This window comes from Panthera uncia, chromosome A2, assembly GCF_023721935.1.
Source record: "Panthera uncia isolate 11264 chromosome A2, Puncia_PCG_1.0, whole genome shotgun sequence".
NCBI classification, from domain to species: Eukaryota; Metazoa; Chordata; class Mammalia; order Carnivora; family Felidae; genus Panthera; species Panthera uncia.
In genome coordinates, this window is record NC_064816.1 from 109,601,986 (window position 1) to 109,628,383 (window position 26,398).

Here is a 26,398-nt window from a genome sequence, read left to right on the forward strand (position 1 = left end):
TGTTACCAGAGGAAGGAGTTCCAATTTTATTCTACGTGCAGTGAGAAGCTTTCCAACAGATTTGAGCACAGGAATGACAGTATTTGTGGAATAGTCTCAGCAGCTTGCCATTGCTGCTGCTGTGTAGGAAGCAGGGTACGTCTTTACGTCCATTATTGTTCTCCTGGTCACCATCATTGGTCACTGCTGTATTCGTTTGCTAGCATTGCTGTCACAAAATGCCACACATGGATGGTTTAGATTAACAGACATTTATCGTCTCACAGTGGAGGCCAAAAGTCTGAAATTGAGGTGACAGAGAGCCATGTTCCTTCTGAAGGTGTTATGAAGGAATCTGTTCCAGAATTCCCTCCTAGCTTCTGGTAGTTCCTTGGCTTATAGCAGCTTAACTCCAATCCGCACATGGTATTCTTCCTCTGTGCATGTCTCCTTCCAAATTTCTCCTTTTTATAAGGACACTGGTTGGATTGCATAAAGGGCCCACCTTACTACGTAACGTAACCAATTTCTTCCTCAGTGACCCTATTTCAAAATAAGCTTACATTCTGAGGTACTAGGGGTTAGGACTTTACAATATAAATCTGAGGGGATACCTTTCAGTAGATAACACTGGCTTTTCCAAAGTGAAAGATTCCAACAATCTTTCTGGCAAAGATTAAAATAATGAAATCATGGTTAAAAATAAGTCAAGAAGGAAGGAAGTGTGGGAAGAAGGAATTTGGAACACACACACACACACACATGAAAGGTGGAGAATCCAGTTTTTAGAAGTTGCTCTTGAAAATGTTTATAGCCCAAGTGCTCAAGAAAAACTTTGGAGACCTCCCCATCATGAGTTATTATAAGCATGTTAAGTATTGATAGTTTCATCGATCCCTTTGTGGTTGCAATCCTCTGGTTATGCCATGGTTTCGGTTAGAATTTGACCATGGTGCTAATTGAAGTATTAGTAACACTGTTTCTGCTTCGGCTGGGAGACACTGTGTATGTACGTTATGGGGCAGGTGAAAGAGATCTCCTGCTGCTGCTGGAGGAGAGACTCTTGTCACAAAATCCTTCAACCTGGGCTCCTCAGTGGCCTAAAAAGGAAGACTGTTTCTTTGATCGGGGAGTATGCTGAGTGACTCAGGGTGAGAGATGACTTCACAGCATGTCCTGGAGGGCTTGTAGAAAGGAACTTTGCTTAAGAACCTGGTGAGGTACAAACCTCGAAGCAAATGTTAAAATGAAAGGGAAACTGCTTTGTAACTTCGGGCTTGACCTGCATTAGAGTAGTTTTTCGGCTTTCCAGAGGTGATTTTGTTGTGTGGTCATGTAAGGTAAAACCCACTGGAAGGGCTAAGCTTGTAAAATTAAGCTGTCTTTTTAGTTACTGAAGGCTTTCAGTGGAGAGGTGCCAGTCCCAGCATAAGTGATCCCAGCTTTGTTTTATCTGGAAGTGCTTTTGTGAAAACCATCTAGGTGGATCATTGAAGGCTGGAAGTTGACATTCAACCTAGAACCGACGTGATGCTGTCTGATTTTTTGCATGTGGGTGTCTGTATGCTTATATTTTGGGTTTTTGCTGTTCTTAGTATTCATAACATAATTATGACATATTTCTTCAAGATGATGTTAAAGCTAGCTTATTCATAACTGTAAAATGTGGGGATGATATCAGTAGCTTAGTCCTTCAGAATCTCCTCAATAATACAGAGCAAGGGACTAGTTGGACTTGCTGGAGATATAATTCAGTGATTCTGAAAGATTTCACTAAATTTTCTAGAGTACCCAAGGACAGACAGAGCTTTAGTGCAAAGGAAGTAAGAATCGTAGAGACAGGTGTTTAATCTGCGTGAAGTCAGTCACATGTGAGATATTTGTTGATCGAAACAAATCCATTCTTTCCAAAGTAATTTCACAGCGGAAGTTTCTGGCACAAGTTGCTGGACTTGGATGCTGGTGAAGTTGGGGTCTTTCTTGCTAATCGTAAAAACTTGGCACTTGACGAAAAGGCCTTGTGTATGGACAGGAAGAAAGCGGTGAGTCCAAGATGTGGTTAGCAGGGCAGTTTGTTAGGCCTCCAGTGTGAGGGCACAGGGAGGGAGCATCCTTGATGTGGAAGCAGATGAGAGAGGACTTAAGGTTTAAAATAAAAATTCAGGTTCAGTGTGTAGAAACGTTTCTAAAAAGTAAAGCAGACCTAGTCCCTAAGCTCATCAGCCTTGAGTGTGCCTTCTCTCTCCAGGTGCCGCATCAGCCGAATCCTTCGCACCCCTCAGGGTCACGCGCTCTTGATCGGAGTGGGCGGCACTGGCAAGAAGAGCTTGTCCCGCCTGGCAGCTTACGTTTGCAGCCTTGAGGTCTTCCAGGTCACTGTGACCCAAGGCTTCGGAATCCAAGAACTCCGGGTGAGTGAGGGTGGCAGGTGGTCCCTCTGCCCTCCTGCCTGGTCGATAAAGCAGGAGCTGGTATCGTGCCTGTGTCAGCTCTGACTCCCCGATTTGGCCAACGCTTCCCCTGCCAAGAGGGGGAAAGTTTCTGCTGATTTAGGTACCTTTGTCTCTTCATGGTAAATTTAGTAATAGTAAAATTCTATAAATGCTTATAGATATATAAGCCTATAAGCCTATAGACCTGACTCAGAAAATACTGTATTAAATACTTGCTTATAGGGCCTTCTGGGTGCCTCAGTCAGTTCATCATCCGACTCTTGATTTAGCTCAGATCATGACCTCACGGTCATGGGATCAAGCCCCACATTGGGCCCTGTGCTGACAGCACGGAGGGTACTTGGGATTCTCTCTCTCTCCCTCTCTCTCTCTGCCTCTACCTCTCTCTCAAAATAAATAAATAAACATTTTTAATTAAAAAAGTACTTATAACCAACATGGTTTTTCCTTTGTATTGACCACACTTGCTGTTCAACACTTTTAGTATTCCTATATAATGAAAGGGCAGAAAAAGGTACTGCCTTCACAAATGCAAGTAGATTTCTTCCATTTTGAATGAATCGTGAAAATGATTCATTGACAGGAATATGTGTGCTTTTTAAAAATTGGTTTTTTAACTTGGGGTGATGAGCACTGGGCATTGTAAGTAAGCGATGAACCCCTGAATTCTGTTCCTGAAACCAATATGCACCGTATCTTGGCCAACTAAAATTTAAATTAAAAAAAAATTGGCTTTGGGGTGCCTGGATGGCTCAGTCAGTTGATCATCTGATTTAAGCTCAGGTCATGATCTCATGGTCCGTGAGTTCAAGCCCCATGTCGAGCCCTGTGCTGACCTCGGATTCTGTCTCTCCCTCTCTCTCTGCCCGTTCCCCACTCGCACACGCTGTCTCTCAAAAATAAACAAACATTAATTTTTTTTTTTAAATTTGGGTCTTTAATCAGAACCGTACTTACAAAGTAATATTCAAGGTTTGTGGAAAGTGATGTGTGGGTGAAATGTGGGCATTTTCACCCAAAAAGGGAAAATAAATCACATGCTTTCAATATTTCTAAGCAAAACGAAGTACATAACCAAATAAAAACTGTTTTCCCTGAAATAGTCAGTTGTTGAAATGAGCAGATTTTTCCTTTTACCATGTTGCTTGGCAAAGGCATCACCAAATTCATTTTCGACTAGTAGGAGGGAGTTATCCGTTGGCCACTGATTTTCATCCCTATGTTCCATTAAGCCCCAGACATGGCACTCATCATTGTATTGCCAGAGATGGAGGTGATGTCATGCTGTTGACCACCATGTGGGGTTTCTGAGAGGAAAGAACATGTAGGTAGACAAGGGGAAAGTTAAACATGCCTCTTTCTCGCCGTTGTTACACAGTGCTTCCCAGCCCACACAAACATAGCACCATCGCAACATCACATCAGCATCGCAACAACGCATGAGTGATAGCCTCCTTTACTTACAGGTAGATCTTGCCAATTTGTACATCAGAACTGGAGCCAAGAACATGCCCACTGTGTTCCTGCTGACAGATGCCCAGGTTCTAGATGAGAGCTTTCTCGTGCTGATTAATGACTTGCTGGCATCAGGTGATTAAATCAACACATTCCTTGAAAGATCTTCCCCCATGACAAATTATCTGTAGTTGCAGTGAACTTTAAAGAGAGATAATTTGTCTTTGAGGTATTTGCTGGGACAGTCTTTGGGGAGAAAGCCGTAAACCTAACTAATTTGATGTGTATTGCTTTCTTAGTCTGCTTACAGTTGTAAGGTGCTTGGAGGAGCCTTGAGGAAAGTAGTAAATGTTATTCCTACACGTACGCGCTCAGTGGGTGTGTCCATCACAGCTTGTTCCCCGTGTGCCATGTGGCCTGTAAATACAAAAAAGAAAAAAAAATTGAATTGCATTTCTGATTTCCAACTCTTTATCATTTAAACTGAACTTTGTATTATAAAGCAATCCAAGCATTAAAAAGTCTTATCTAAAATTGAAATTGTGACTGCCTTTCAGTAACTCTACTCACTCCTTTGGGGGCAGGAGAAATTCCGGATCTGTTCAGCGATGAAGATGTAGACAACATAATTTCTGGAGTTCGTAATGAAGTTCGTGGTCTAGGCATGGTGGACTCCAGAGAAAATTGCTGGAAATTCTTTCTGTCCAGGGTGCAGCTACAGCTCAAGGTAAGAAACACTTGCTTCCATGCATAATGTTTAAAACCTGCCATTGGAACTCTGACATGGTTCGCCTTCACGGTGCATACCGTGAGTTTGAATTTCATCCATTCGGTTTGAAAGGACGTTTGCATTTTTACATGCCCGTGTCTGGAGTATACCTTCCGAAGGTTTCCCTTATGCTGAGCATCTATAAAGCATTGCACCGAGCAGACTGTGTGCTGCTCGACTGAACTGGACTTGGTCTTTGTCCTTGAGGAGCTGACACTGCTCAAGGAGACAAGAGCCCTTACAAATAACTCTAGTACAGGACTGACGTGCGTATCACCGTGAGTTACAGGCAAGCACAGCATCGTTCCCTGCAGTGGGCTCTCCTGGAGGAAGTGACATGCCATGCCTCAGGCATGGATTGGAATCTATAGGGAAGTGCTGGGTGGGGAGGATCCTTCAGGGAGAGGACATAACAATTTATGTAAGTGTAGGGTTGGACTGTCATGTAGACCTTTGGAGAAACCCAAGATTGCCCTGAATAACCGGAACACAGGGTTTGTTTTAGGGGAAGAAGGTGGATCAGGCTGGGAAGTAAGTTAGGATGAGGTAAAGGGTTGTAAATCAGGAAGGCAGCCGTGGGAGACGTTTGGATTAAGGAACTGAATTACGTCAGTACTTCAAGGCAAGCAGTTCAGGTGTATTAACCAGACGATCTGAGTGTCAATGGAGTTTCTTCCCTCCAGACTGCTCTGTGCTTCAGTATTGCTCATAGGGATATAATATAACCAAATACTAGCCTCAGGAAAGATCAAGTATTCTAAGAAATACCTCCAAATTCATTGCAGGAAGCCAATTTAAGGAAAATTCAGGCTTCCTGGTATAGACATGGTTAGTAACCAAGCCACTTACCACTTTGCTGTTACTTCTAGGATGCCAGGCCTGTCGGGCAAGTAACAGGCTCCAGGATTCAGTAGTGCCTGGAAACCACAAGGAAAGGGGGTGGGGAGTGTGGCAGCCATGAATGTACCTCCCCTTGGAGAGATTGTAAGGTTCTCTTCTGCCCTGCTCTTTTAAATCCCACATTAATCTTACTGAGCAATGGTGGGCTGACGTTAGATCAGAATTTACAGTTCACTTGCCCAAAGCGTTTTCTCCCCATCAAGATGTTACTAAGAATATTTTTGCTAGGTCATAACAAGGCGAGAGATTTCTCCCTGTTCCGTGGTGGTACATTTGGATCACATTTTCTTGATGAAATGGAAAAACAAGTACAATAATAGAATTTGAGATGGTAATGTTATAAATCATTATCAAAGTCTGTTCTTAGAGCAACAAAATCAGCATTACCTAGAAACTTTCTATAAATGCAAGTTTGGGTGCCTGGGTGGTTCAGTCTGTTGTGCCTCCAACTCGATTTTGGCTCAGGTCATGATCCCAGAATCCTGGGATTGAGCCCCATGTCGGGCTCTACGCTGACAGCATGGAGCCTGCTTGGGATTCTCTCTTTATCTCTCTCTCTGTCTGCCCACTTCATACGTCATGGGACACCTGAGTGGCTCAGTCATTTGAGCATCTGACTCTTGATTTCGGCTGAGGTCATGATCCCAGGGTCATGGGATCAAGCCCCACATCTGGCTCCGCACTGAAAATGGAGCCTGCTTAGGATTCTCTCTGTTCCGCTGCCATTCCCAGTTTGTGTGTTCTCTCTTTATCAATCTCTCTCTCAAAAAAAAAAAAAAAGGGGGCGCCTGGGTGGCGCAGTCGGTTAAGCGTCCGACTTCAGCCAGGTCACGATCTCGCGGTCCGTGAGTTCGAGCCCCGAGTCAGGCTCTGGGCTGATGGCTCGGAGCCTGGAGCCTGTTTCCGATTCTGTGTCTCCCTCTCTCTCTGCCCCTCCCCCGTTCATGCTCTGTCTCTCTCTGTCCCAAAAAAAAAAAGACAAAAAAAAAAATAAACGTTGAAAAAAAAAAAAAAAAAAAGACCAAGTTCTCCAGTTCCACCCCAGATCTCTTGAATCAGAAACTCTGCATGGGATCCACAATGTATGTTTTAATAATCCCTCTGGGTACTGCTGAGGCACACTGAAATTTTGAGAACCATTGTTAAAAATAATGCTAAAGTGAGCGTTCTTTACCTACATCTATTACAACTTTGCTTTTATCCATAGGATAAATTCCTAAGAGAATTGCTAAGTTCAGTTGTTACAGCTTACAGTGTTTTGTTTTGTTTTTAGTTTATTTATATATATTGAGATAGAGGGTGAGAAAGGGGCAGAGAACGAGAGAGGGAAAGAGAATCCCAAGCAGGCCCTGTGCTGTCAGTGCAGAGTCTGACACGGGGCTCGAATTCATGAACTGTGAGATCATGACCTGAGATGAAACCAAGAGATGGATGCTTAACCAACTGAGCCACCCAGGTGCCCCATTACTTATGGCTTATAGTGGTTTTATTTTTATTTTTTATTTTTTTATTTTTTTTAACGTTTATTTATTTTTGAGACAAAGAGAGACAGAGCATGAACGGGGGAGGGGCAGAGAGAGAGGGAGACACAGAATCTGAAGCAGGCTCCAGGCTCTGAGCCCTCAGCCGAGAGCCCGACGCGGGGCTCGAACTCACGGACCGCGAGATCGTGACCTGAGTTGAAGTCGGACGCTTAACTGACTGAGCCACCCAGGCGCCCCAAATGGTTTTAAAACACACCTGCCAGTTCTTTGATGTGCTTTTTACACACACAGGTAGCGTCTAATTCCTTTCTTCTTGAATCAGGGTAGGCTTACAAGTATGGGAATGTGGACATGCTGAGTAACTTCTGAGGCTAAGCTATAAAGGGCCCACTTTTCCATTGACTTACACGTGGTTTTTTTTTTATAAGACTTCTATGTATACAAAGCAATTAGTCTTATATATATATTTCATATATTTTTTCAATTCTCATTTGTCATTTAAATATACATACAGTACATGTTTATTTGTTTATAACTTTAAAGTTTTAAGACGTTTTTTATTAGATGAATCAGTGTTTTCCATCATGGATTTGGAGTTGATTGTGAACTTAGGGAAGTTTTTCTCTCCAAGATTATAAAACTCTTCCCTAGAAGCAGTGAGAATTCAGCTGGGCAGCAAATAAGAGAATATCCCTAAACTTAGAGACCTATGCTTTATCCTGTTTCCTTTCTGCCAACGCTTTTCCTCACGCTTCTTGCTTCGTGACCACCACATGAGTGCAGTGGGGTCTGTATTCCAGATAGGAAGACAGAGGGGGAGGGCAATGTGGGAGTTCTCTGAGTGGGAAACCAAGGCTTCCCCCCCAAGACCCTATGCTGACGTCTTAGTGGCCACAAGTGTGTCACCTGCCATTTCTACCTACCAGGGAGTCTGGGGAAGTGAATTTTTGATCTTGTCACATGGCCTTTATGGATAAAATTAGAAGTGGATTTTGGAATAACAGCAGATTCGATCATTCCAATACCTTTATGTTTTATTTTTAAAACTTTGCTATATCTAGGGGCGGGGGGGTACCTGGATGGTTCAGTTCGGTTGGGTGTCCAGCTCTTGATTTCAACTCAGGTCATGATCTCACGGTTCATGGGTTCAAACCCCATGTCGGGCTCTGCGGTGACAGCTCCAGGCCTGCTTGGGATTCTCTCTCTCCCTCTCCCTGCCCCTCCAGCACTTGAATCCATGCATGTGCTGTCCCTCAAAAGAAATAAACTGATTTTTAAAAAAAGCTTTACTACATCTAAAATATATTTATTACCATAAATGGTAGCTGAGAGGTTTCAGGTTATGTTTTTTTCCAGAAAGATACCTTTTTCTCTTAACATCATGTATTCCTTCCTTATTGATTTAAAGTAATACGATTTAAGGTAATATCCTTATTATATGTCATATCGAGTCTATTTCTAGATCCTTTATTTTTTTTAACTTTTGTTTTTTTAATGTTTGTTTATTTTGAAAGAGAGAGAAAACAGGGGAGGGGCAGAGAGAGAGCGAGACAGAGAATTCCAAGCAGGCTCCACGCTGTCCTCACAGAGCCCTATGTGGAGCTCGAACTCATAAGCTGTAAGATCATGACCTGAGCTGAAATCAAGGGTTGGATGTTTAACAGACTGAGCCACCCAGGTGCCCCTGTTCTCTTGATAAGTCTCTGTATTACTGATCCTAGCCTTGTACTGTGTAAATCATTAAGGTTTTATTACACATTTTTATATCTAATATCTCACCATTCACGTTTACTTTTTCTTTGCTCTCACATGTCTCTATGTCTGGAAAAACAACAGAATCATTTTGTCACATTCTAAACACATTCCATTTTCATTTTGATTGTAATTGTGCTGACTGCTTATTTTATATTTGGGAGAATTAAATATTATATAAAGTTTTTTGTAGAAGGAATATTTCTTTCACGTGGTTTTCTGATGGCATATTGTTTGTATATAAGAGAGCTATTGATTTTTAAATTTTATAACCTGCTATTTTTATAACCAGCCTCTCTGGTAGTTTCTGATAGCTGGTTGATATCACATAGCCTGCAGGTAATATATTGTCTCTTAATATTCTGTTTATCTGCTTTTCTCCCTCATTGCATTGTTAAATTTACTGAACGTTAAATAATTATGATGGTAGTGGAAACTTTGTCTTGGTTTTTACGTTAATAAGGACATTTCTCATGTTTCACTATTAAGTCTTTTGTTGGCTTTTGCTTCAGAATATATATCTTGTCAAGGAAGTATCTATTAAGTTCCTTTTCAGCATCTGCTGAGATAATTGTATGGTTTTGCTCCGTGAACTTACTAACACTTGTACAGTACAGATTGATGTATCGAAGTTTTAACATTTTTACGTTTTAAATTCATCTTTCCCTTAACCTGTTTCCTTCCACTCCACTTCAGGAGGCCTTCCCAAAGCCGAGACCAGTTTTATGTTCACCTCTTCTCAGAGGCCCTTCTTCACTGTTGACCTCACCCCGAGCTAGAATTTATTTTGGTGTTAGATATGGATCATTTTTCCCCTATTGCCACAGGATTCCTACTTGAATAATCTATCCCTTTCCTACTGAAATGAATAAGAGAGTTTGTGTTTTAATGCTAAGGAAGAATAGGATGTCTCCCTCAAATACTCCTGTCCTTGTGACCTTGTCACTCCATTTGCTGCATCAAGAGGAGTAGTGATGAGCATCTTACCCTGGGGGACAAATAATATGGCATAAAAATGGGTCACCTTTTAGCTTCTTTCTCTTCATAAATACTACCCTCACATCCTTGGATTTTTAAGAGTTGTGGCTTGCCGTGTGTCAGTTTCATATGCTGTGATTCTCGCCAGCGTGTACTAACGACTCAGAATTCCCGATGAGCTGATACTTGCCTTGCTTACGTTCCTACCGGGGCGACCTGGGAAGCTAAATGTGTTACAGGGTTGGTGAGCACACCTGGCAGGTCAAGCTAAATGACGTGAAGTTGCCACCCCATTACCCATGCTCACCACCCAAAGCCAGTACCCATTTGGAGTGCAAGGGCAGCGAGAACCTGTTGGCGTGCAAAATGTGACTTCTCAATCCGCAGGGCACTTCCCATTAATGACTATCAGATGTGAGTACTTGGATTGCCTGAAATCAGCCAATGAGTAAATGCCAAATGCTCTCTCTCCTTCATGTTTGTATATGTACATATTTTCTTGTTAATTTTTAAAAAAATATTTATTTTTGAGAGACAGTTAGAAAGAGGAGGCACAGAGAGAGAGGGAGACAGAATCCCAAGTGGCCTCCGCCCTGTCAGCGCAGAACCCAACACGAGGCTCTAAGTCAGAAACCGCGAGATCACGAGCTGAGCAGAAGTCAGATGCTCAAACGACAGAGCCATGCAGGCGCCCCGTGTGCATCTTTTCACACATAATTCTCATCTTGCAACTAGAGTGTAGTATGCTCATCTTCTCTACCGTTGACTTTAGTCAGCCCAAGAACTTGTCTTTCTTGTCTTCCTTCTCAGCCACCTGATGCCCTAGGGAAGGGGGCACTTGACGTGTATAAGAGCCGCTCATTGTTTCCTGAGACTCTGGATACCTGTCTTGTCACGTATCTGTCTATTGAGGGATGTGTGTGTGTGTCTTTGTATACATACACTTATGTGATTTGTATTTTTAGAGAATGAGACAGTCATTTCTGATAATGTAAGAATAGGTGTTCATTGTACAGAATTAAAAAATGCAGAACCATATGAAGAAAAAAATTGGGCTAAATTATGTTACTTGGAGATGACTACCGAACGCCTATCGGTATATCTCCTTCCAGTTTTCTGTATGTGTATAAACACATGCAAAGTACATATTTGGAACTGATGGTTTTTTCAATTTCTGTCACTATTTCCTTACATTCCTTTTTGCCTTCTTTTATTAGAAGGCTCCCATAGAAAAGAAATGATTCCAAGAATTGGGCGTATGGAGTGAAATACTTCACTCAAACATACTTTATTCTAGATACCTATTTGTTTAACACCTTTATTCAAGTATATCCTTTACCAAATTTCCTAATGGTTTGTTACAGTTTTATTGATTTATAGGAATTCTTTCCATATCTGGATAATATTCAGATGTCCATAATGTTCTTACCTACTTTACATGTTGCCAGTGATTCTGCAAGTTCATCATGATCCTGCCTTTGTTTACGATGACTTCTGTTTTATGTTGTTAAAAAATGTCTAATTTTTCTTACATGATTTTGTGTGTTAAGGCTTTTTGAGAAAGCATTTCCATACTTCATAGTTGTGAAAATATTCTTCTGAATTCTATTTAAATTGACTTAAAATACTTTTATTTTTTTTTAATTTTTTTTTTTAACATTTATTTATTTTTGAGACAGAGAGAGACAGAGCATGAACGGGGGAGGGGCAGAGAGAGAGGGAGACACAGAATCGGAAGCAGGCTCCAGGCTCTGAGCCATCAGCCCAGAGCCCGACACGGGGCTCGAACTCACGGACCGCGAGATCCTGACCTGAGCTGAAGTCGGACGCTTAACCGACTGAGCCACCCAGGCGCCCCCAAATTGACTTAAAATACTTTTAATGGTTAACCCTGGACTGTTGTGTACCATACAGGTGACTTTTCTACTCTCACCCTCCCTAAATTCTGTAAACACCATTAATTATGTAATCTTTCATCACTGATTTGAAATGCTAGCTGTCCTCATATACTGAATGTTTAAACATGTGGTATTCTATTTTTCGACTCTGTTATGTTCCATGAATCTGTTCATCCCTGCTTACATCATTATCACACCGCTGGGGTACCTGAGTGGCTCAGTCGGTTAAATATCTGACTTCTGCTCAAGTCATGATCGGGTGGTTCGTGAGTTTGAGCCCCACATTGAGCTCTATGGTGACAGTTCAGAGCCTGGAGCCTGCTTCACATTCTGTGTCTCCCTCTCTCTCCTTCCCCAACTCACACTTTCTTTCTCTCCCAAAAATAAATGTTAAAAAAAAATTTGGGGGGGGCTTCGCCTGGGTGACTCAGTTGGTTAAGCGTCTGACTTCGTGATCTCATGGTCCATGGGTTCGTGCCCTGCATCGGGCTCTGTGCTGACAGCTCATAGCCTGGAGCCTGCTTCTGATTCTCTCCCTCTTCTGCTCCTCCCCCAGGAGAGTCTGCCTCTCTCTCGCTCAAAAATTAAATAAGCATTAAAAAAATTTTGTTTAATTTCTTTTAATATCACACTGCTTTGCTTATTGTAGCTTTGTGTTATATTCTGGAATCTGGTAAAGCAATATCTTCTTCCTTTTCTACATTTACTTAGCTATTTGTACCTTCACCAGATGAACTGTCAATCAGCTTAGCGTTTTAGAAAACCCTATGAGAACATATAGGCTAATTTGAGGGTGATGGATACATCTGCAATATTAATGTTTCCATTCGTTCACACTGTTTTTCTGTATACTTAAAAACTTATTTTTATTCCCCAATAGTGTGAATTGCGAATGTTGTCTTCTTAAAAATGTCATTTGACGTTCTTACCCTTTTTTATTGCATACGAACTTTAGACTCACTTGGTTAAGCTCCATTCACCTTGTTGGGAATTACTAGAGCTGCCTAAGTTTTGTTAATGAATGTGGGAGGAGTAAGTATCTTCATAATGATCTTCTCTGGGAATGTAGCACATCTTGTCATTTAGTCAAAAGATCTTCATTGACTTTCAGTAAAGCTGCTGCTATCTTTGTATGTTTTACACATTTCTTAAGTTCTTTCTCAATATTTTATAGTATTTTTTGCTCTTGCCAAACTTTCTAACAGATTGTGGTGGGCAGATAAGAATGCCATTGGAGGGAGGAAGGTATGGATGGATGGATGGTTGGATGGATGGATGGATGGATGGATGGATGGATGGATATTTATTTGTTTGTTTTACCAGCCAGTTCGTTGAACGCTCCAGTAGGTTTTATGTTTTGTACTTAAGAGTTTGCTGAGAGGACAGTTCCATCACCTTTGAATTTTTACTCCTACTTTCTATTTATTTTAGAGAGAGAAAGAGAGCATAAGCAGAGAGAGAGGCCGGGGGGCGGGGGAAGAGAAGGAGAGAGACTGCCTCTTAACTAGTCTCCCTACTCAGAGCATATCCCCATGTGGGGCTCAATCCCACAACACTGGGATCATGACCTGGGCCCAAATCGAGAGTCGGACGCTCAAACACTGGAACCACCCAGGTACCCTAGTCCTTCTTTCTAATAATTACCTCTTTTCTGTGTATTACAATATCCATAATTTTTGCACACCATTTAAAGCTTTTAAGTGATGACTGTAGCATCTTTGGCTTATTTTTTATTTTAATGGGAATGCCTTTAGCTTTCTGTCATTAAGCATTGGATTAAATGTAGGCTTAAGATATTTTTAACATTTTTAGGAAGAGGTGTTGTATCATATATGTTCTTTCGTAAATCCCCTTGTTTTATCCTGTCCCTTTGTCTTGGCCTATTCTTTTATTATGGGTTTAAAAAATTTTTCTTAATGTTTGTTTATTTTTGAGAGAGAGAGAAAGACAGAGTACAAACAAGGGACAGGCAGAGAGAGAGGGAGATACAGAATCTGAAGCAGGCTCCATGCTCTGTTCTGTCAGCACAGAGCCCAGTGCAGGGCTCAAACCCACAAGCCGCAAGATCATGACCTGAGCCAAAGTCAGACACTTAACTGACTGAGCCACCCAAGTGCCCCAATCTTACTATGGGTTTTTATAATGTTCCTTCTAGACTTTGGAGAGTATGAAATGAGTTTTTGTCCCTTTCTTTTTCTTTTTTTTTTTTTTTTTTCCAGGTTCTCATCTACTCCAGTGGAATTATCTTCATTTAAATCTGCTGGATGCTTTTTAAATTTTTCTTGGTTTCATAGTATTTTTCTTCAGGTTCCAGTGGAGCTTTTCTTGTTGTTCCTGTTCCTTCTCCCTCCTCGGGTAGAATAGAGTTCAATTCATATGTTGGCTTTGGCAACAGATACTGTGGGCAATGTGCTCTTGGCTCGCACTGCAACATGTCTAGGGAGCCCGACAGTCTCAACAGAGATGTTAAGCAACACGGCCATTAAAGCTGCAGATTAACACAGATGCTCATAGCATAAACCACAAGACTGCCTATTCACACAAGTAATTGTCATGAGGTGTCTGTGATCTTGTATAAAAAGCTCAAATACTCACCTCTCCAGTAGAAAATAAGATGTTGCAAAACCTTAGCCTTACACGACGGTAAAGTTTCATCTCTTTAGATCTTCATGTGGTTTACAGGCAGAGCACCCAGCTTCCTTTCCTTCATGGGGATGACAACCTAGAGTGGTTTTATCATTGCGAAGTGCTGTCTTCTATCCCTCCTGCCCCTCATTCTGACACTTGCGCTGATGGAGAGCAGCACCCACTCTGACAGCTAGCTTGCCCAGTGCCGAGCCCAGGCTCTGCCCGTCTCTGCCCTGCCAACGGTGTTTTCCTGATCAGGACCACACCCTTCTGAATAGAGGAGCCTAACTCCTGCCCTTGTGTTGTTGATACAGTTTACACAAGAAGATTGAAAAGAACTTCAGAAAGAGATGGAAGTGTGACCTTGTATTTTCTGAGATTCACTTTCCTTGAAATTTCCTAAAACAGCAAAGCTTCAGAAGAAATTAGGATGCAGATACCAAAATTTCATTTTTGCTCAGAAGAGTTTTTCACATTGCCTTCTGTTGACTCCTTCATCTGTCTGTGGGGCCTCAGCAAGTATCGGCTGAGTGCCTGTGATGTGCTGGTCCGTGGGCATAGAATAGTGTGCAAGAGCCAGCACCTGCCCACCGTCGTCGGAAAGGCAGGCACGAACCCCCAAATCACAGAAACCAAGTATGCAGTTACAACTCTGTGCGCGAGAGGCACGGGGCATATAAGACAACAAAACGCAGGACAAGAAAAGTTTCACTGAGGGGGATAAAGGGTTGGAAAGTATCTCAAAGAAGGAGTAGACATCATCTGCCATATTATAAAAGAAATTTTGAATTTGGCGTTAAGTGCAGGGCTTAATCCAAGACAGAAGGACTTACCCATTTAAATTCAATGAACTTTGCATTTTGAAGAACATGTTGATGTTTTCCAAAACATTCTGCTTACCTTTGCGTGTGGGGTTTGCCAGCACAATACGAGGTTTGTTCCTGCACCTGCACATGTGTGTGCACTCAGCACCCAGTGTCAACAGAAACACCGTCGGCCATTCTAGCAGAGCAGCACAGACCATAAGCCGCAAACTGCATGATGTGGTTCAAATATGGGTCCAATCAGTAGATAATTAGGCATCCGATTGCCTGTTTGAAAAAAAAAAAAAACAGAACACTGTATACGAGGCTGTGGGGGCTGCCTACTGGTCTGCAAAGTAGTGTGTGGGCATTTCAGGTCCTGGCATCAAGTAGGGCAGCTGTGATGAGTGAATACGCTCCTCCTGCACATGGGAATACATAGTAGGGAGTAGATAGTATATAGTAGGGCATAGACCGCCTACTGTCTTCACTCCCCAGGAATGGATTTGCTCCTTGCTCTTTCCTTCTTTAACTTTTCTTAATGTTTATTTTTTGAGAGAGAGAGAGAGACATAGCACGAGCAGGGGAGGCAGAGAGAGAGGGAGACACAGAATCTGAAACAGGCTCCAGGCTCTGAGCTGTCAGCACAGAGCCCGACATGGGGCTCGAACCCACAAACGGCGAGATCGTGACCTAAGCTGAAGTCGGACGCTTAACCCACTGAGCCACCCAGGGGCCCCACTCCTTGCTCTGTATTGAGATTCCACGTACAATTTCTTTCTGAATTGAAGAGTTTTGTTTTTTGAAAAAAAAGATGTAAAATTTCCCAGTGTAAGATACCACCTCTTATAAAAATTGGCACTGACCAATAGTCACAAGTAAAAGGGTGTGCGAATGATTTCACTGTGTGTTATCTAAAAAGAAAACAAAGCATAAAAATGTATTGCATGTGTGTATGTTGAAGATGCTTTTGGATTTCGTGAAGGTAATTGAAATTAAAAGGTTATTGGATAGGGGCTGATAGAGGGATAATATAAGGATGATAAAATGGTACTGAAACATTCAAACAAGGGAAGAGTTTGTATGCTAAACTTCCGTTCCTAAGAGAATTTTCTCAGTAAGATTCAGATCTTATCATTCTTGAAAAATGCTTAGACTTTTGAGGATAAATGCAAACATAAGTTATGGATAGAAGCTTCTGAAGTAAATATGTGGGAGGGTTACTTCTATCTGACAGTATATCAACTGGAAAAAAAATGCAGAGTGACGGTAGCAATTCAGATTTCCATTACAAGAGGAAATGGACTGAGTCCTGTTAGTGATATACAAATAAGTATGTACTTACGATGGGATCTTACCCAAAAGAAATTGAAACGTATTACAAAGCACAATGGAAAATGGGTTATTGCAAATGAGTCATAACACCTGTGTAGGGGGAAGAAAGGGATAGAAAATTCTATGGTATGGATTCCAAAAGCAAGTTTCTGACGTCCAAATGTTAGAGCTGTAGGAAATACGTAGATGGTGATTTCAGGGTTTGCTTTTTACTTGTGGGGATTTGCTTTTAGAAAAGAACACAGCTGTCTGAGGCATTTTTGACTTTATTTTCTTAGTTGACTTTTCTTTCATTCCACTGCTGGAAACTAACTTCAGCCGGTTTGGTCATTTGCGTTGTCAGGGACTCTTTGGGAGGAGGTATATATTTCAGTGACCTTCAGTACTTACAGGTACATGACACCTGTTCCAGGGTGGGGGGCTCTTGTCCCCCACTATCCCAACTCAAGGTGTGTTTTAAGGAAAGGAAGTCTCAGACTGACCTCAGGTACACATAGAGTTTATGTGTAGCACATAACTTAAAACAGGTCTTAAAGTTTTAAAAACGAGCTCTGTAAGCTTATTGCAGTCTTAGCTCTTTTCTTTTAGGAAACTGAATAGCTCTTACTAGAAGGATTCTTCGGGGGCAGTTGGGGCAATATTCTCATGGTAGGATTCAGCTGGAATCGCATAAAAAGAATCATTCTGTAAACTGTTTACCATAGGACTGGTCAAAATCAAAGTCCAAAAAGCCAGTAGTATAATTGCTGGAATACTTCAGTATCTAGATTTTCCTCTTTTGTTTGTACAGCTGTGGAGATGGAAGTATAATATTTTTATTTTCCTCAGATATCTTGAATACTACTCATTTCATCAGTAAAACAATCAACTCCAAAGGTACCTACCTGGGTGGCTCAGTCTGTTAAATACGTGACTCTTCTTTTTTTTTTTTTTTTTTTTTTTTTTTCCTCCAGCTGTTATTATCAGCTCAGGTCATGATCTCATGGTTTGTGAGTTTGAGCCCTGCCTCAGGCTCCGTGCTGTCACCGAAGACCCTGCTTGGGACTCACTCTCTCTGCCTCTCCCCTGCACTCACGTGCACTCTCACTCTCTCAAATAAATAAAATCAAATCCAGTATTCATGATGTCAGCTAATCAACCATTTATGTTGATGAAAGGACTTAGCTGAGAGTTCAGGTAGCTGACTTTGCAGTGTGGGTTTCCCTCATGTGAAATGTTGCTTCTGCATCCCTAGCCTCTATAGTTTCCATTGGACTACATGAGATACTAACCAGTGGCCCGAATACATAAAATGAGTATCCACATGCATATCATACTAGATTGAAGTTTTTTCAAAGGTAAGTTATATACGACCAGATGGCTTCATTGGTGAATTCTACCAACTATTTAAATAGTAAATAGTTTCACCTCACACCTCGTAGAATGGCTGTTAACAGAAACACGAGAAGTCACAATTGCTGGTGATGATGCATACACTGTTGGCAGGAACGTAAACTGGTACGGCCACTATGGAAAACAGTAAGGAGATTGCTCAAGAAATTAAAATAGTAGATTGGGGCACCTGGGTGGCTCAATGAGCGTCCAACTTTGGCTCAGGTCATGATCTCACAGTTTGTGGGTTCGAGCCCCGTGTCTGCCTCGGTGCGGACCGCTCAGAGCCTGGAACCTGCTTCGGATCCTGTGTCTCTTTCTCTCTCTGCCCCTCCCCCACTTGTGCTCTGTCTCTGTGTCTCAGAAGTAAATAAATGTAAAAAAATTTTTTTAAACTTAAAAATAGTAGTACTATATGATCTAGAAATCCCACTTCTAGTATAGCTGAAGGAATCAAAACCATTATCTTAAAGAGATACCTGTACTTCTATGTTAACAGCGGCATTATTGACAATAGCCAAGGTATAGAAGCAACCTAAGTGTCCGTCAGTGGACAAATGGATCAAGAAATGTGAGATATGCACACACCCGGACACAAATAGAATTTTCAGGAAAATGGACATCCTGTCATTTGCGACAACGTGGATTAAACTTGAAGGCATGCGCTAAGTGAAATAAGCCAGGCAGAGGAACAGAAAGACTGCATGGTATCACTTACATGCAGAATATTGCCAATGGGTACGGGAAATAAGGAGGAATTGGTAAAAGGGCATAATGTTTCAATTATTAGATGAATAAGATCTCAGGACCTAACATGTAACATGGTAACTACAGTTGAAAGCACCATGTTGTATCATTTAAATTTACTAAGAGAGTAGAACTTAAATGTTCTCAACAACACTGACCACAAAAGATAAAACTATGGGGTGATGGTTGTGCTAATTGACTCAATGGGGGGAATCCTTTGACCACGTCTATGTGTATAAAATCATCACACTTTGCACTTTCAGTGTCTTAGAATTTTATCACTTATACCTCAGTAAACCCCAAAAAGTGAATTAGATATAAGCTAACACCCTGTTTTCACATATCTGTGTTTTTATTACTTAAAAACCCTTTGCTGTATTAATCTCAGGAAATTAAGGGAAATATAATGGGAAAATTATCAGAATGACCCCCCCCCCCCCCGCCATAGTAATGTTCCTTGAGGCAATAACTCGAGTTGATTCCACGTTACCTGTAAAGGTGTGGAGAGTATTTCTTTTTTTTTAAGTAGCACAGCATGTCATGGATTGGAAGAATAAATATTGTCAAAATGTCAATACTACCCAAAGCTATCTACACATTCAATACAATCCCAATCAAAATTGCACCAGCATTCTTCTCAAAACCAGAACAAGCAATCCTAAAATTCATACGGAACCACAAAAGACCCCGAATAGCCAAAGTAATTTTGAAGAAGAAGACCAAAGCAGGAGGCATCACAATCCCAGACTTTAGCCTCTACTACAAAGCTGTCATCATGAAGACAGTATGGTATTGGCACAAAAACAGACACATAGACCAATGGAATAGAATAGAAACCCCGGAACTAGACCCGCAAACGTATGGCCAACTCATCTTTGACAGAGCAGGAAAGAATATCCAATGGAAAAAAGACAGTCTCTTTAAGAAATGGTGCTGGGAGAACTGGACAGCAACATGCAGAAGGTTGAAACTAGACCACTTTCTCACACCATTCACAAAAATAAACTCAAAATGGATAAAGGACCTGAATGTGAGACAGGAAACCATCAAAACCTTAGAGGAGAAAGCAGGAAAAGACCTCTCTGACCTCAGCCGTAGCAATCTCTTACTCGGCACGTCCCCAAAGGCAAGGGAATTAAAAGCAAAAATGAACTACTGGGACCTTATGAAGATAAAAAGCTTCTGCACAGCAAAGGAAACAACCAACAAAACTAAAAGGCAACCAACAGAATGGGAAAAGATATTTGCAAATGACATATGGGACAAAGGGCTAGTATCCAAAATCTATAAAGAGCTCACCAAACTCCACACCCGAAAAACAAAAAACCCAGTGAAGAAATGGGCAGAAAACATGAATAAACACTTCTCTAAAGAAGACATCCGGATGGCCAACAGGCCCATGAAAAGATGCTCAACGTCACTCCTCATCAGGGAAATACAAATCAAAACCACACTCAGGTATCACCTCACGCCAGTCAGAGTGGCCACAATGAACAAATCAGGAGACTATAGATGCTGGCGAGGATGTGGAGAAATGGGAACCCTCTTGCACTGTTGGTGGGAATGCAAATTGGAGCAGCCACTCTGGAAAACAGTGTGGAGGTTCTTCAGAAAATTAAAAATAGACCTACCCTATGACCCAGCAATAGCACTGCTAGGAATTTACCCAAGGGATACAGGAGTACTGATGCATAGGGGCACTTGTACCCCAATGTTTATAGCAGCACTCTCAACAATAGCCAAATTATGGAAAGAGCCTAAATGTCCATCAACTGATGAATGGATAAAGAAATTGTGGTTTATATACACAATGGAATACTACGTGGCAATGAGAAAGAACGAAATATGGCCTTTTGTAGCAACGTGGATGGAACTGGAGAGTGTGATGCTAAGTGAAATAAGCCATACAGAGAAGGACAGATACCATATGGTTTCACTCTTATGTGGATCCTGAGAAACTTAACAGAAACCCATGGGGGAGGGGAAGGAAAAAAAAAGAGGTTAGAGTGGAAGAGAGCCAAAGCATAAGCATTTTGGCATAAGCCAAAGCATTATCTATTAAAAACTGAGAACAAACTGAGGGTTGATAGGGGGTGGGAGGGAGGGGAGGGTGGGTGATGGGTATTGACGAGGGCACCTTTTAGGATGAGCACTGGGTGTTGTATGGAAACCAATTTGACAATAAACTTCATATGTTGAAAAAAAAATAAAATGAAAAATAAAGTAGCACAGCAGTTTATGGAGCACCATTCATGCTTGAGCAACTGTGAGGAAAACTTTGATAAATATCGGTAAGTTTTCCTGGTGCCCCTGGGAGGTAACTGTGATTTCTCCTTTTTTGGAGATGAGGACAATACAGCATGATTAAGAAACGTGCCCATAGTCACATCCCATATGAGCAGCTGGCAGAGTTGACCTCCATTCCATGCTCATAATCAAAACACGTGGAGACCATTTTAGAAAAGAATAGAACAACCGCCAGTTTCCAGACATGAGCAGGGACTTGCGGACACCTCTCACATGGGACTACTACCCACGAAAGCTGGAGAGCAGGAGGGATTCTGTGCTATATTTCTCGCAAAACTAGAAGTGACTGGGTAATGAATTGGGTCAACAGCTACAGTGCTCGAGGTTGGTGTGGTACTGCCCTTTCCCTTCTTCGAAAGCACTGATAACCAAGCATATTTCTGTAAATTAGTTCCCAATGTTTGTTTCAGATGATAGAATTTAGCTTACTCGTGAGTATCTAATTTATTTAAAATTCTCTGTATCCAGACAGAGGCATACTTATATTCCATGTGTTTTACCAATTGCAAAAGCACTGAAAATGTAAGCATTTTATTTAAATATTCCCTTAGAAATGTTTAAACTATCAGGTTATACCTGCAGGTGTCCGAGTCACCTGGGGGCCTTGTTGAAAACAGCTTGCCAAAGCCCATCCAGAGTCTAATTCCTTAGGTATAGATTGGGTCCAAGAATTTGCCTTTCTAACCAGCTCCTAACAATCCTTTGAGAAGCATTGATGTCCTGCCAACCACCTTCCATGTAAAACATAACTGGCGTTATGGAGATCCTTATTTCAGCCATAATAAATAGCATAGGGAAAAATGTCTTCAGCTGTAAAATTGTAGAAAAGAAAAATAATTCTTTAAATGAGGATTCTCTATTATCTTTCAATAAATAATGAAGGTATATCATTATATTAACTCAAAATATTTTTTCCCGAGACTGAGCACACAGGGTTCCAGTACTTTGTTTTGTCACAAACTGCGAAGACCTGGTAATACACCCATAACGAGAGAAATTCAGTAAGTGTGTAAAAGGGATGGAGATATTTCAGATCTCAAAGGAGCCTTTGTTTTTCCTTTGCCTTTGCTATAACTGTTAATAAATGAAACTCCTAAAATTTCCAGGAATAAGAGATAAGTTGAGTGTGGAAATCGATTATTTCTTTGTGTCCTAGATGTTCAAGTATGGGGAAAAAAAGACGGCAGGTAGGAGAAACCTAAGAACGGTGACATAAGTGAAAATTATGCATTGTAACTGAAGTCCCGTTCACTCAGCACACGCGGTATTAGAGCAGTTACTTCATTTGTAACTAGGCTCTTGTGTATAATGAATAAATGATCAGTCAGCTTATGCATTGTTAAACGTTTTACATACCAGAAGTTATCCATCGTGAGTTTTTCAGGAGCCACAGTATGTAAAATAAACATAGTAAAGACACCCGTTAAGTAAGATACTGTATGGCTTCCTGTATGCTGGAGATTTTTGTGATGTGAATTTTTGAAATGCTCTACCAAAAAAATCCTATCATTTGAAAAATGATTGCATTAGTTGCTTGACCTCAGAGTGTTAGATACTGAGTTGAGCGAGCTGTAAGCTTTGTTTTCTATCAAGTCCATGCCATTTCTGGAGAAGAGGAAACCAGGACTGTCATTCTCAGACCTTACCCCAGCTGGCATCACTACTCTGGTGCCTCAAGTCCACAGTAACTCAGGAGAAGAGGGAGTGGTTGAAAGAAATGCTCTCTGTACGCCTTCTTTGTGCCAAGCCCTTCACACGGGGCATCTCATGTGGGAGCCCTGTCACACTCAGAGATGCCCAGAAGGGACAGTCAGACCCACCTGACTCCTGAGGTCCTTTCTACCCCCTCCCTGAGCTGTGGCCATGATCCCAGCCAAACTCAGACCCTAGTGCCAGATCAAATCCCTCTGTCACTACAGAGAATATGGAAACGTATTCACACAGACATTAATTCTTAAATCATTGAATACCTAAATAGAGCTTTAGATTTAAACCAGAAACTTAAAAGTGTCTCATCAGGAGCATGTATAAACTGAATTTTTTACTCCTTTAAAAATGTGAAGAATGAAACTGGGTATATCTATTTTAAATGGGAAAAAAGTAAACCTTCACTATGATACAAATTGTTTTTAAGTAAATTACAAAGTATGATTGAATCTGATGAATTACAGAATGAAAGGAGACAGAAGATGAAGGTATTGGTGTTACTTTATCTTGGTGATTTGGTTTGGATATTTATTTTTTTTCTGTGGCTATAATGTTACTCGTGTAACAGAAAAGAATAAATTTCTCACTATTAATGATAATTACCAAAAATGTTTAAAAGGAGAGGGACCCGTTTTAAGGAAAGTGCATAGCAGCGTTTCTGTATATTCGCTGGAGTAGCCACTGGGGGCAGGTTTATTCTTTGATTAGCAAGGAGGTTAATGTCGCTTTCCACTCTGTAGTGCTTTAGCATAGTTTAATGTCATGCTTGGCTGCGCTCCTTGCTTTCATTGTCTAGGATTGCAATGTAATTCTTTGCTCACTCATCACCCTCCTCTTTCTTCCCTGCCCCCATGTCTCCACAGATCATTCTGTGTTTCTCTCCCGTTGGTCACACGCTAAGAGGGAGAGCTCGGAAGTTCCCAGCCATAGTTAACTGCACGGCTATTGACTGGTTTCATGCGTGGCCGCAGGAAGCTCTGGTCTCAGTCAGCAGGCGGTTCATTGAGGAAACGAAGGGAATTGAGGTAATGCCATGTCAACCTCTGAATCTGTGTCTCTCACGCGCGCGCGCACACACACACACACACACACACACACACACATTCACTCACTCACCGACCAGAAGTCCTCAATAAAGAAGTAATTTCCAAAATACACCTCCTATAGAAAAGTTAAACCTTTTGTTTAAGATGGTAAAATCGTCTTTCTTAGTTTGCGTTCTATGGAATATGGTGATTGACCTCTTTGTAACAGGTTGAGAGGTCTGTTCACACATGTGTGCACTTGGCACACGAGTGTGTTCTTACTTAGACTGACTCACCAGAAAGCCAGGATCATTTGTTCCTTGAATCATAATAGGGTTTGCTGAACATGAATCCTTCAAATACACAGATAAAAACCCAAACAGAAAAGTAGCCACCCATAGTCATGCAATGCTTGATCTTAACAAAGTAAGGCAATTAATTGTTGATTTTTCTCATTACATTAATAATGGGTGAAAAATCAGCACCATGAATTCTGTAGTCACTGAGTCAGATAATGTATCTGTTTCTTTGTCTTAGGGGTTTATGTTTTATAAATTATGTTTGTCGTTTGACCATAATGAAATTTGCACATCCTATTACATTTTTAAATGGTTGCATGAAACTAAAAAACAAAAAGCACTTCAAGTGTACTTCCCAATTCAGAGGGAAAAAGGTATCATTTACACTTTCTAGAAATTTTTGATATCTAGTGCCTTTCTGATTAGATAGTTTGGAAGGGTGGTAATTGTGAACATTGTCCATGGAGGCTTGTCTTCTGATTCCACTGAGTGGTAGGGCTAGAATATCTCAGAACCAAAAATAGAATCGGGGCTATGTGAGAGATGATGTCTGTTCCCACTTGAAGCTTTATTAGGAACAGACACATCCCACTGTGGCCTCCCTTACTCCTAAGAGCCTGTCACTTTTCCAAAGAGCCCTTTCCCATTTTGTTGAATTCTCTATCTTTTCATGGCCGGATGGTTGCAAACCTGGACATATTTACATATTTAAGTATTTGTATGCAGCTAGTATTACTGCTTCTTATTTTTATAGATAGCTTTATTGTAATACAGTTTATTGCCTTTTCTAAAATGTCCGTTAATCTACTTAAGTGCCGGGAGTGTCAAGGAAGACCTGTCACACAGCATCAAAAACATGCATAGGACAGGGGCGCTTGGGCGGCTTTGTCAGCTGAGCAGCTACCTTCAGCTCAAGGTCATGGTCTCACAGTTGGTGGGTTCGAGCCCCACATCAGGCTTTCTGCTGTCAGCACGGGGCCACTTCAGATCCTCTGTCCCCCTTTCTCTCTGCCCCTGCTCCACTCACTCACTGCCTCTCTCAAAAATAAACTGAAAACATTTTTTAAAAAAAGATGCATATGATAAAGCCTTTATAACATTCAAATACTCCCTCTCTCCTTTTCTCACACTTAAAACATTTCTGTAAATAAATGGAAAAAATGATCTCTTCTGTTTCACTCTTTTTTCCAAATCCAGAAAGTGTTTTCTGTTGCCTGTCTCTTCACTCACCCTTAATGTTGAATGCACTTACCTGGACCTTTAAAACAACAGCAACTGGCTTTCTGGGTAAAGACTGAATAATAGTAATGTATCATTGGATTTTTTGTAAGTATGTTTATTTTGAGAGAGAGTGAGTGAGCAGGAGAGGGGCAAAGAGAGAGGGAGAGAGAATATCCCACACAGGCTCCATACTGTTAGCACAGAGCCTGACACAAGGCTCGTACCCACGAACCCTGAGCTCATGACCTGAGCCTAAACCAAGAGTCAGATGCTTAACCCACTGAGCCACCCAGGCAGGGACCCCTGTAGTTTGATTTTTTTAAGTGATGTTCACTTTTTTCCATGTTCAGGAGGCCTTGCATAGCACTAAGAACATGTAAGAACATTTGGGGAAATTTATGTAAATTTGTTCTCATGAATAGGTAAGTGGAATGGTAGACACTCCCAGGAGTGGTTACTTTGTCTGCAACACTGCTTGCACCATTTACGGTGTTTTCCTGAAGAGTCAAAAGAACCCCATTTAATGGACATGAGCACTAGCACTAGATAAAGTCTGCCAGAAATATTTTGTACTTTGAAACCTGAAAAACCATCAAACATGACAAGTAATAGTGACACTTGTTAACCCACCAAAATCTCAAGCTCTTGCTAGGCTGACTGCATTACTCGAATTAGGTAGGGCATTGTTCGGTCTAATAATTATAAGAAGGGTTCAAAAATACCAATTTATTAGAGAATCAGTATGTACCTTGGTAGCAAAATTCTGTTTTATACACTTCATTTTATCACACTGGTTCACTAAAGAAAAGACCAGTACACTTCATTTCTTAATATTAATTTCCCAAATGGAAGGAACCCAAAGCTAGTAACTTGGTTTAACTTAATGTTTGGCACTGTGCTTTTTTTTAAGTTCCTTGCCCTAGCTCCCATGATGCAAGCCTTCTCCTACAAGGTTAGGAGCCACTTCAAAAACAGTTACTGCTGAAGGAGCTCTGATATGCCAGTGACCATTGACATCTGCTGGATGAGGCAGGATTTGCATCATTTTAAGTGCAGAGGGCTCCTGGCAGGTGCTGAGCTCTGTCTCGTGGTATCATGACGCCTCCTATAGGATGCTGCTTGTCAAGGAGGATTTTAAAAGCACTTAACCATTTCTCTTGCGCTGAATTATGCCTAAAAACAGATCAGCTGGATGATTTCATTTCAGCTGAGTGTGCCTGTTTAACTTTGCCACCTTCCCAATTTGCTGCTTAGGAGCAGTAATTATAATTCAGAATGCACGTGTCT

The 26,398-nt window shown here is 41.3% G+C and overlaps 1 protein-coding gene across 1 annotated transcript in view; it reads left to right on the forward strand.

Annotated features, from left to right (window-relative positions):
- The window catches only part of DNAH11 (dynein axonemal heavy chain 11), a 357,765-nt gene that overhangs the window by 206,032 nt on the left and 125,335 nt on the right, over positions 1-26,398 (forward strand). Inside the window, exons 52-55 of the mRNA XM_049641609.1 lie at positions 2,228-2,390; positions 3,899-4,022; positions 4,472-4,614; positions 23,430-23,591. Coding sequence (XP_049497566.1) covers positions 2,228-2,390; positions 3,899-4,022; positions 4,472-4,614; positions 23,430-23,591 — 592 coding nt within the window. The remainder of the gene's footprint in view (positions 1-2,227; positions 2,391-3,898; positions 4,023-4,471; positions 4,615-23,429; positions 23,592-26,398) is intronic.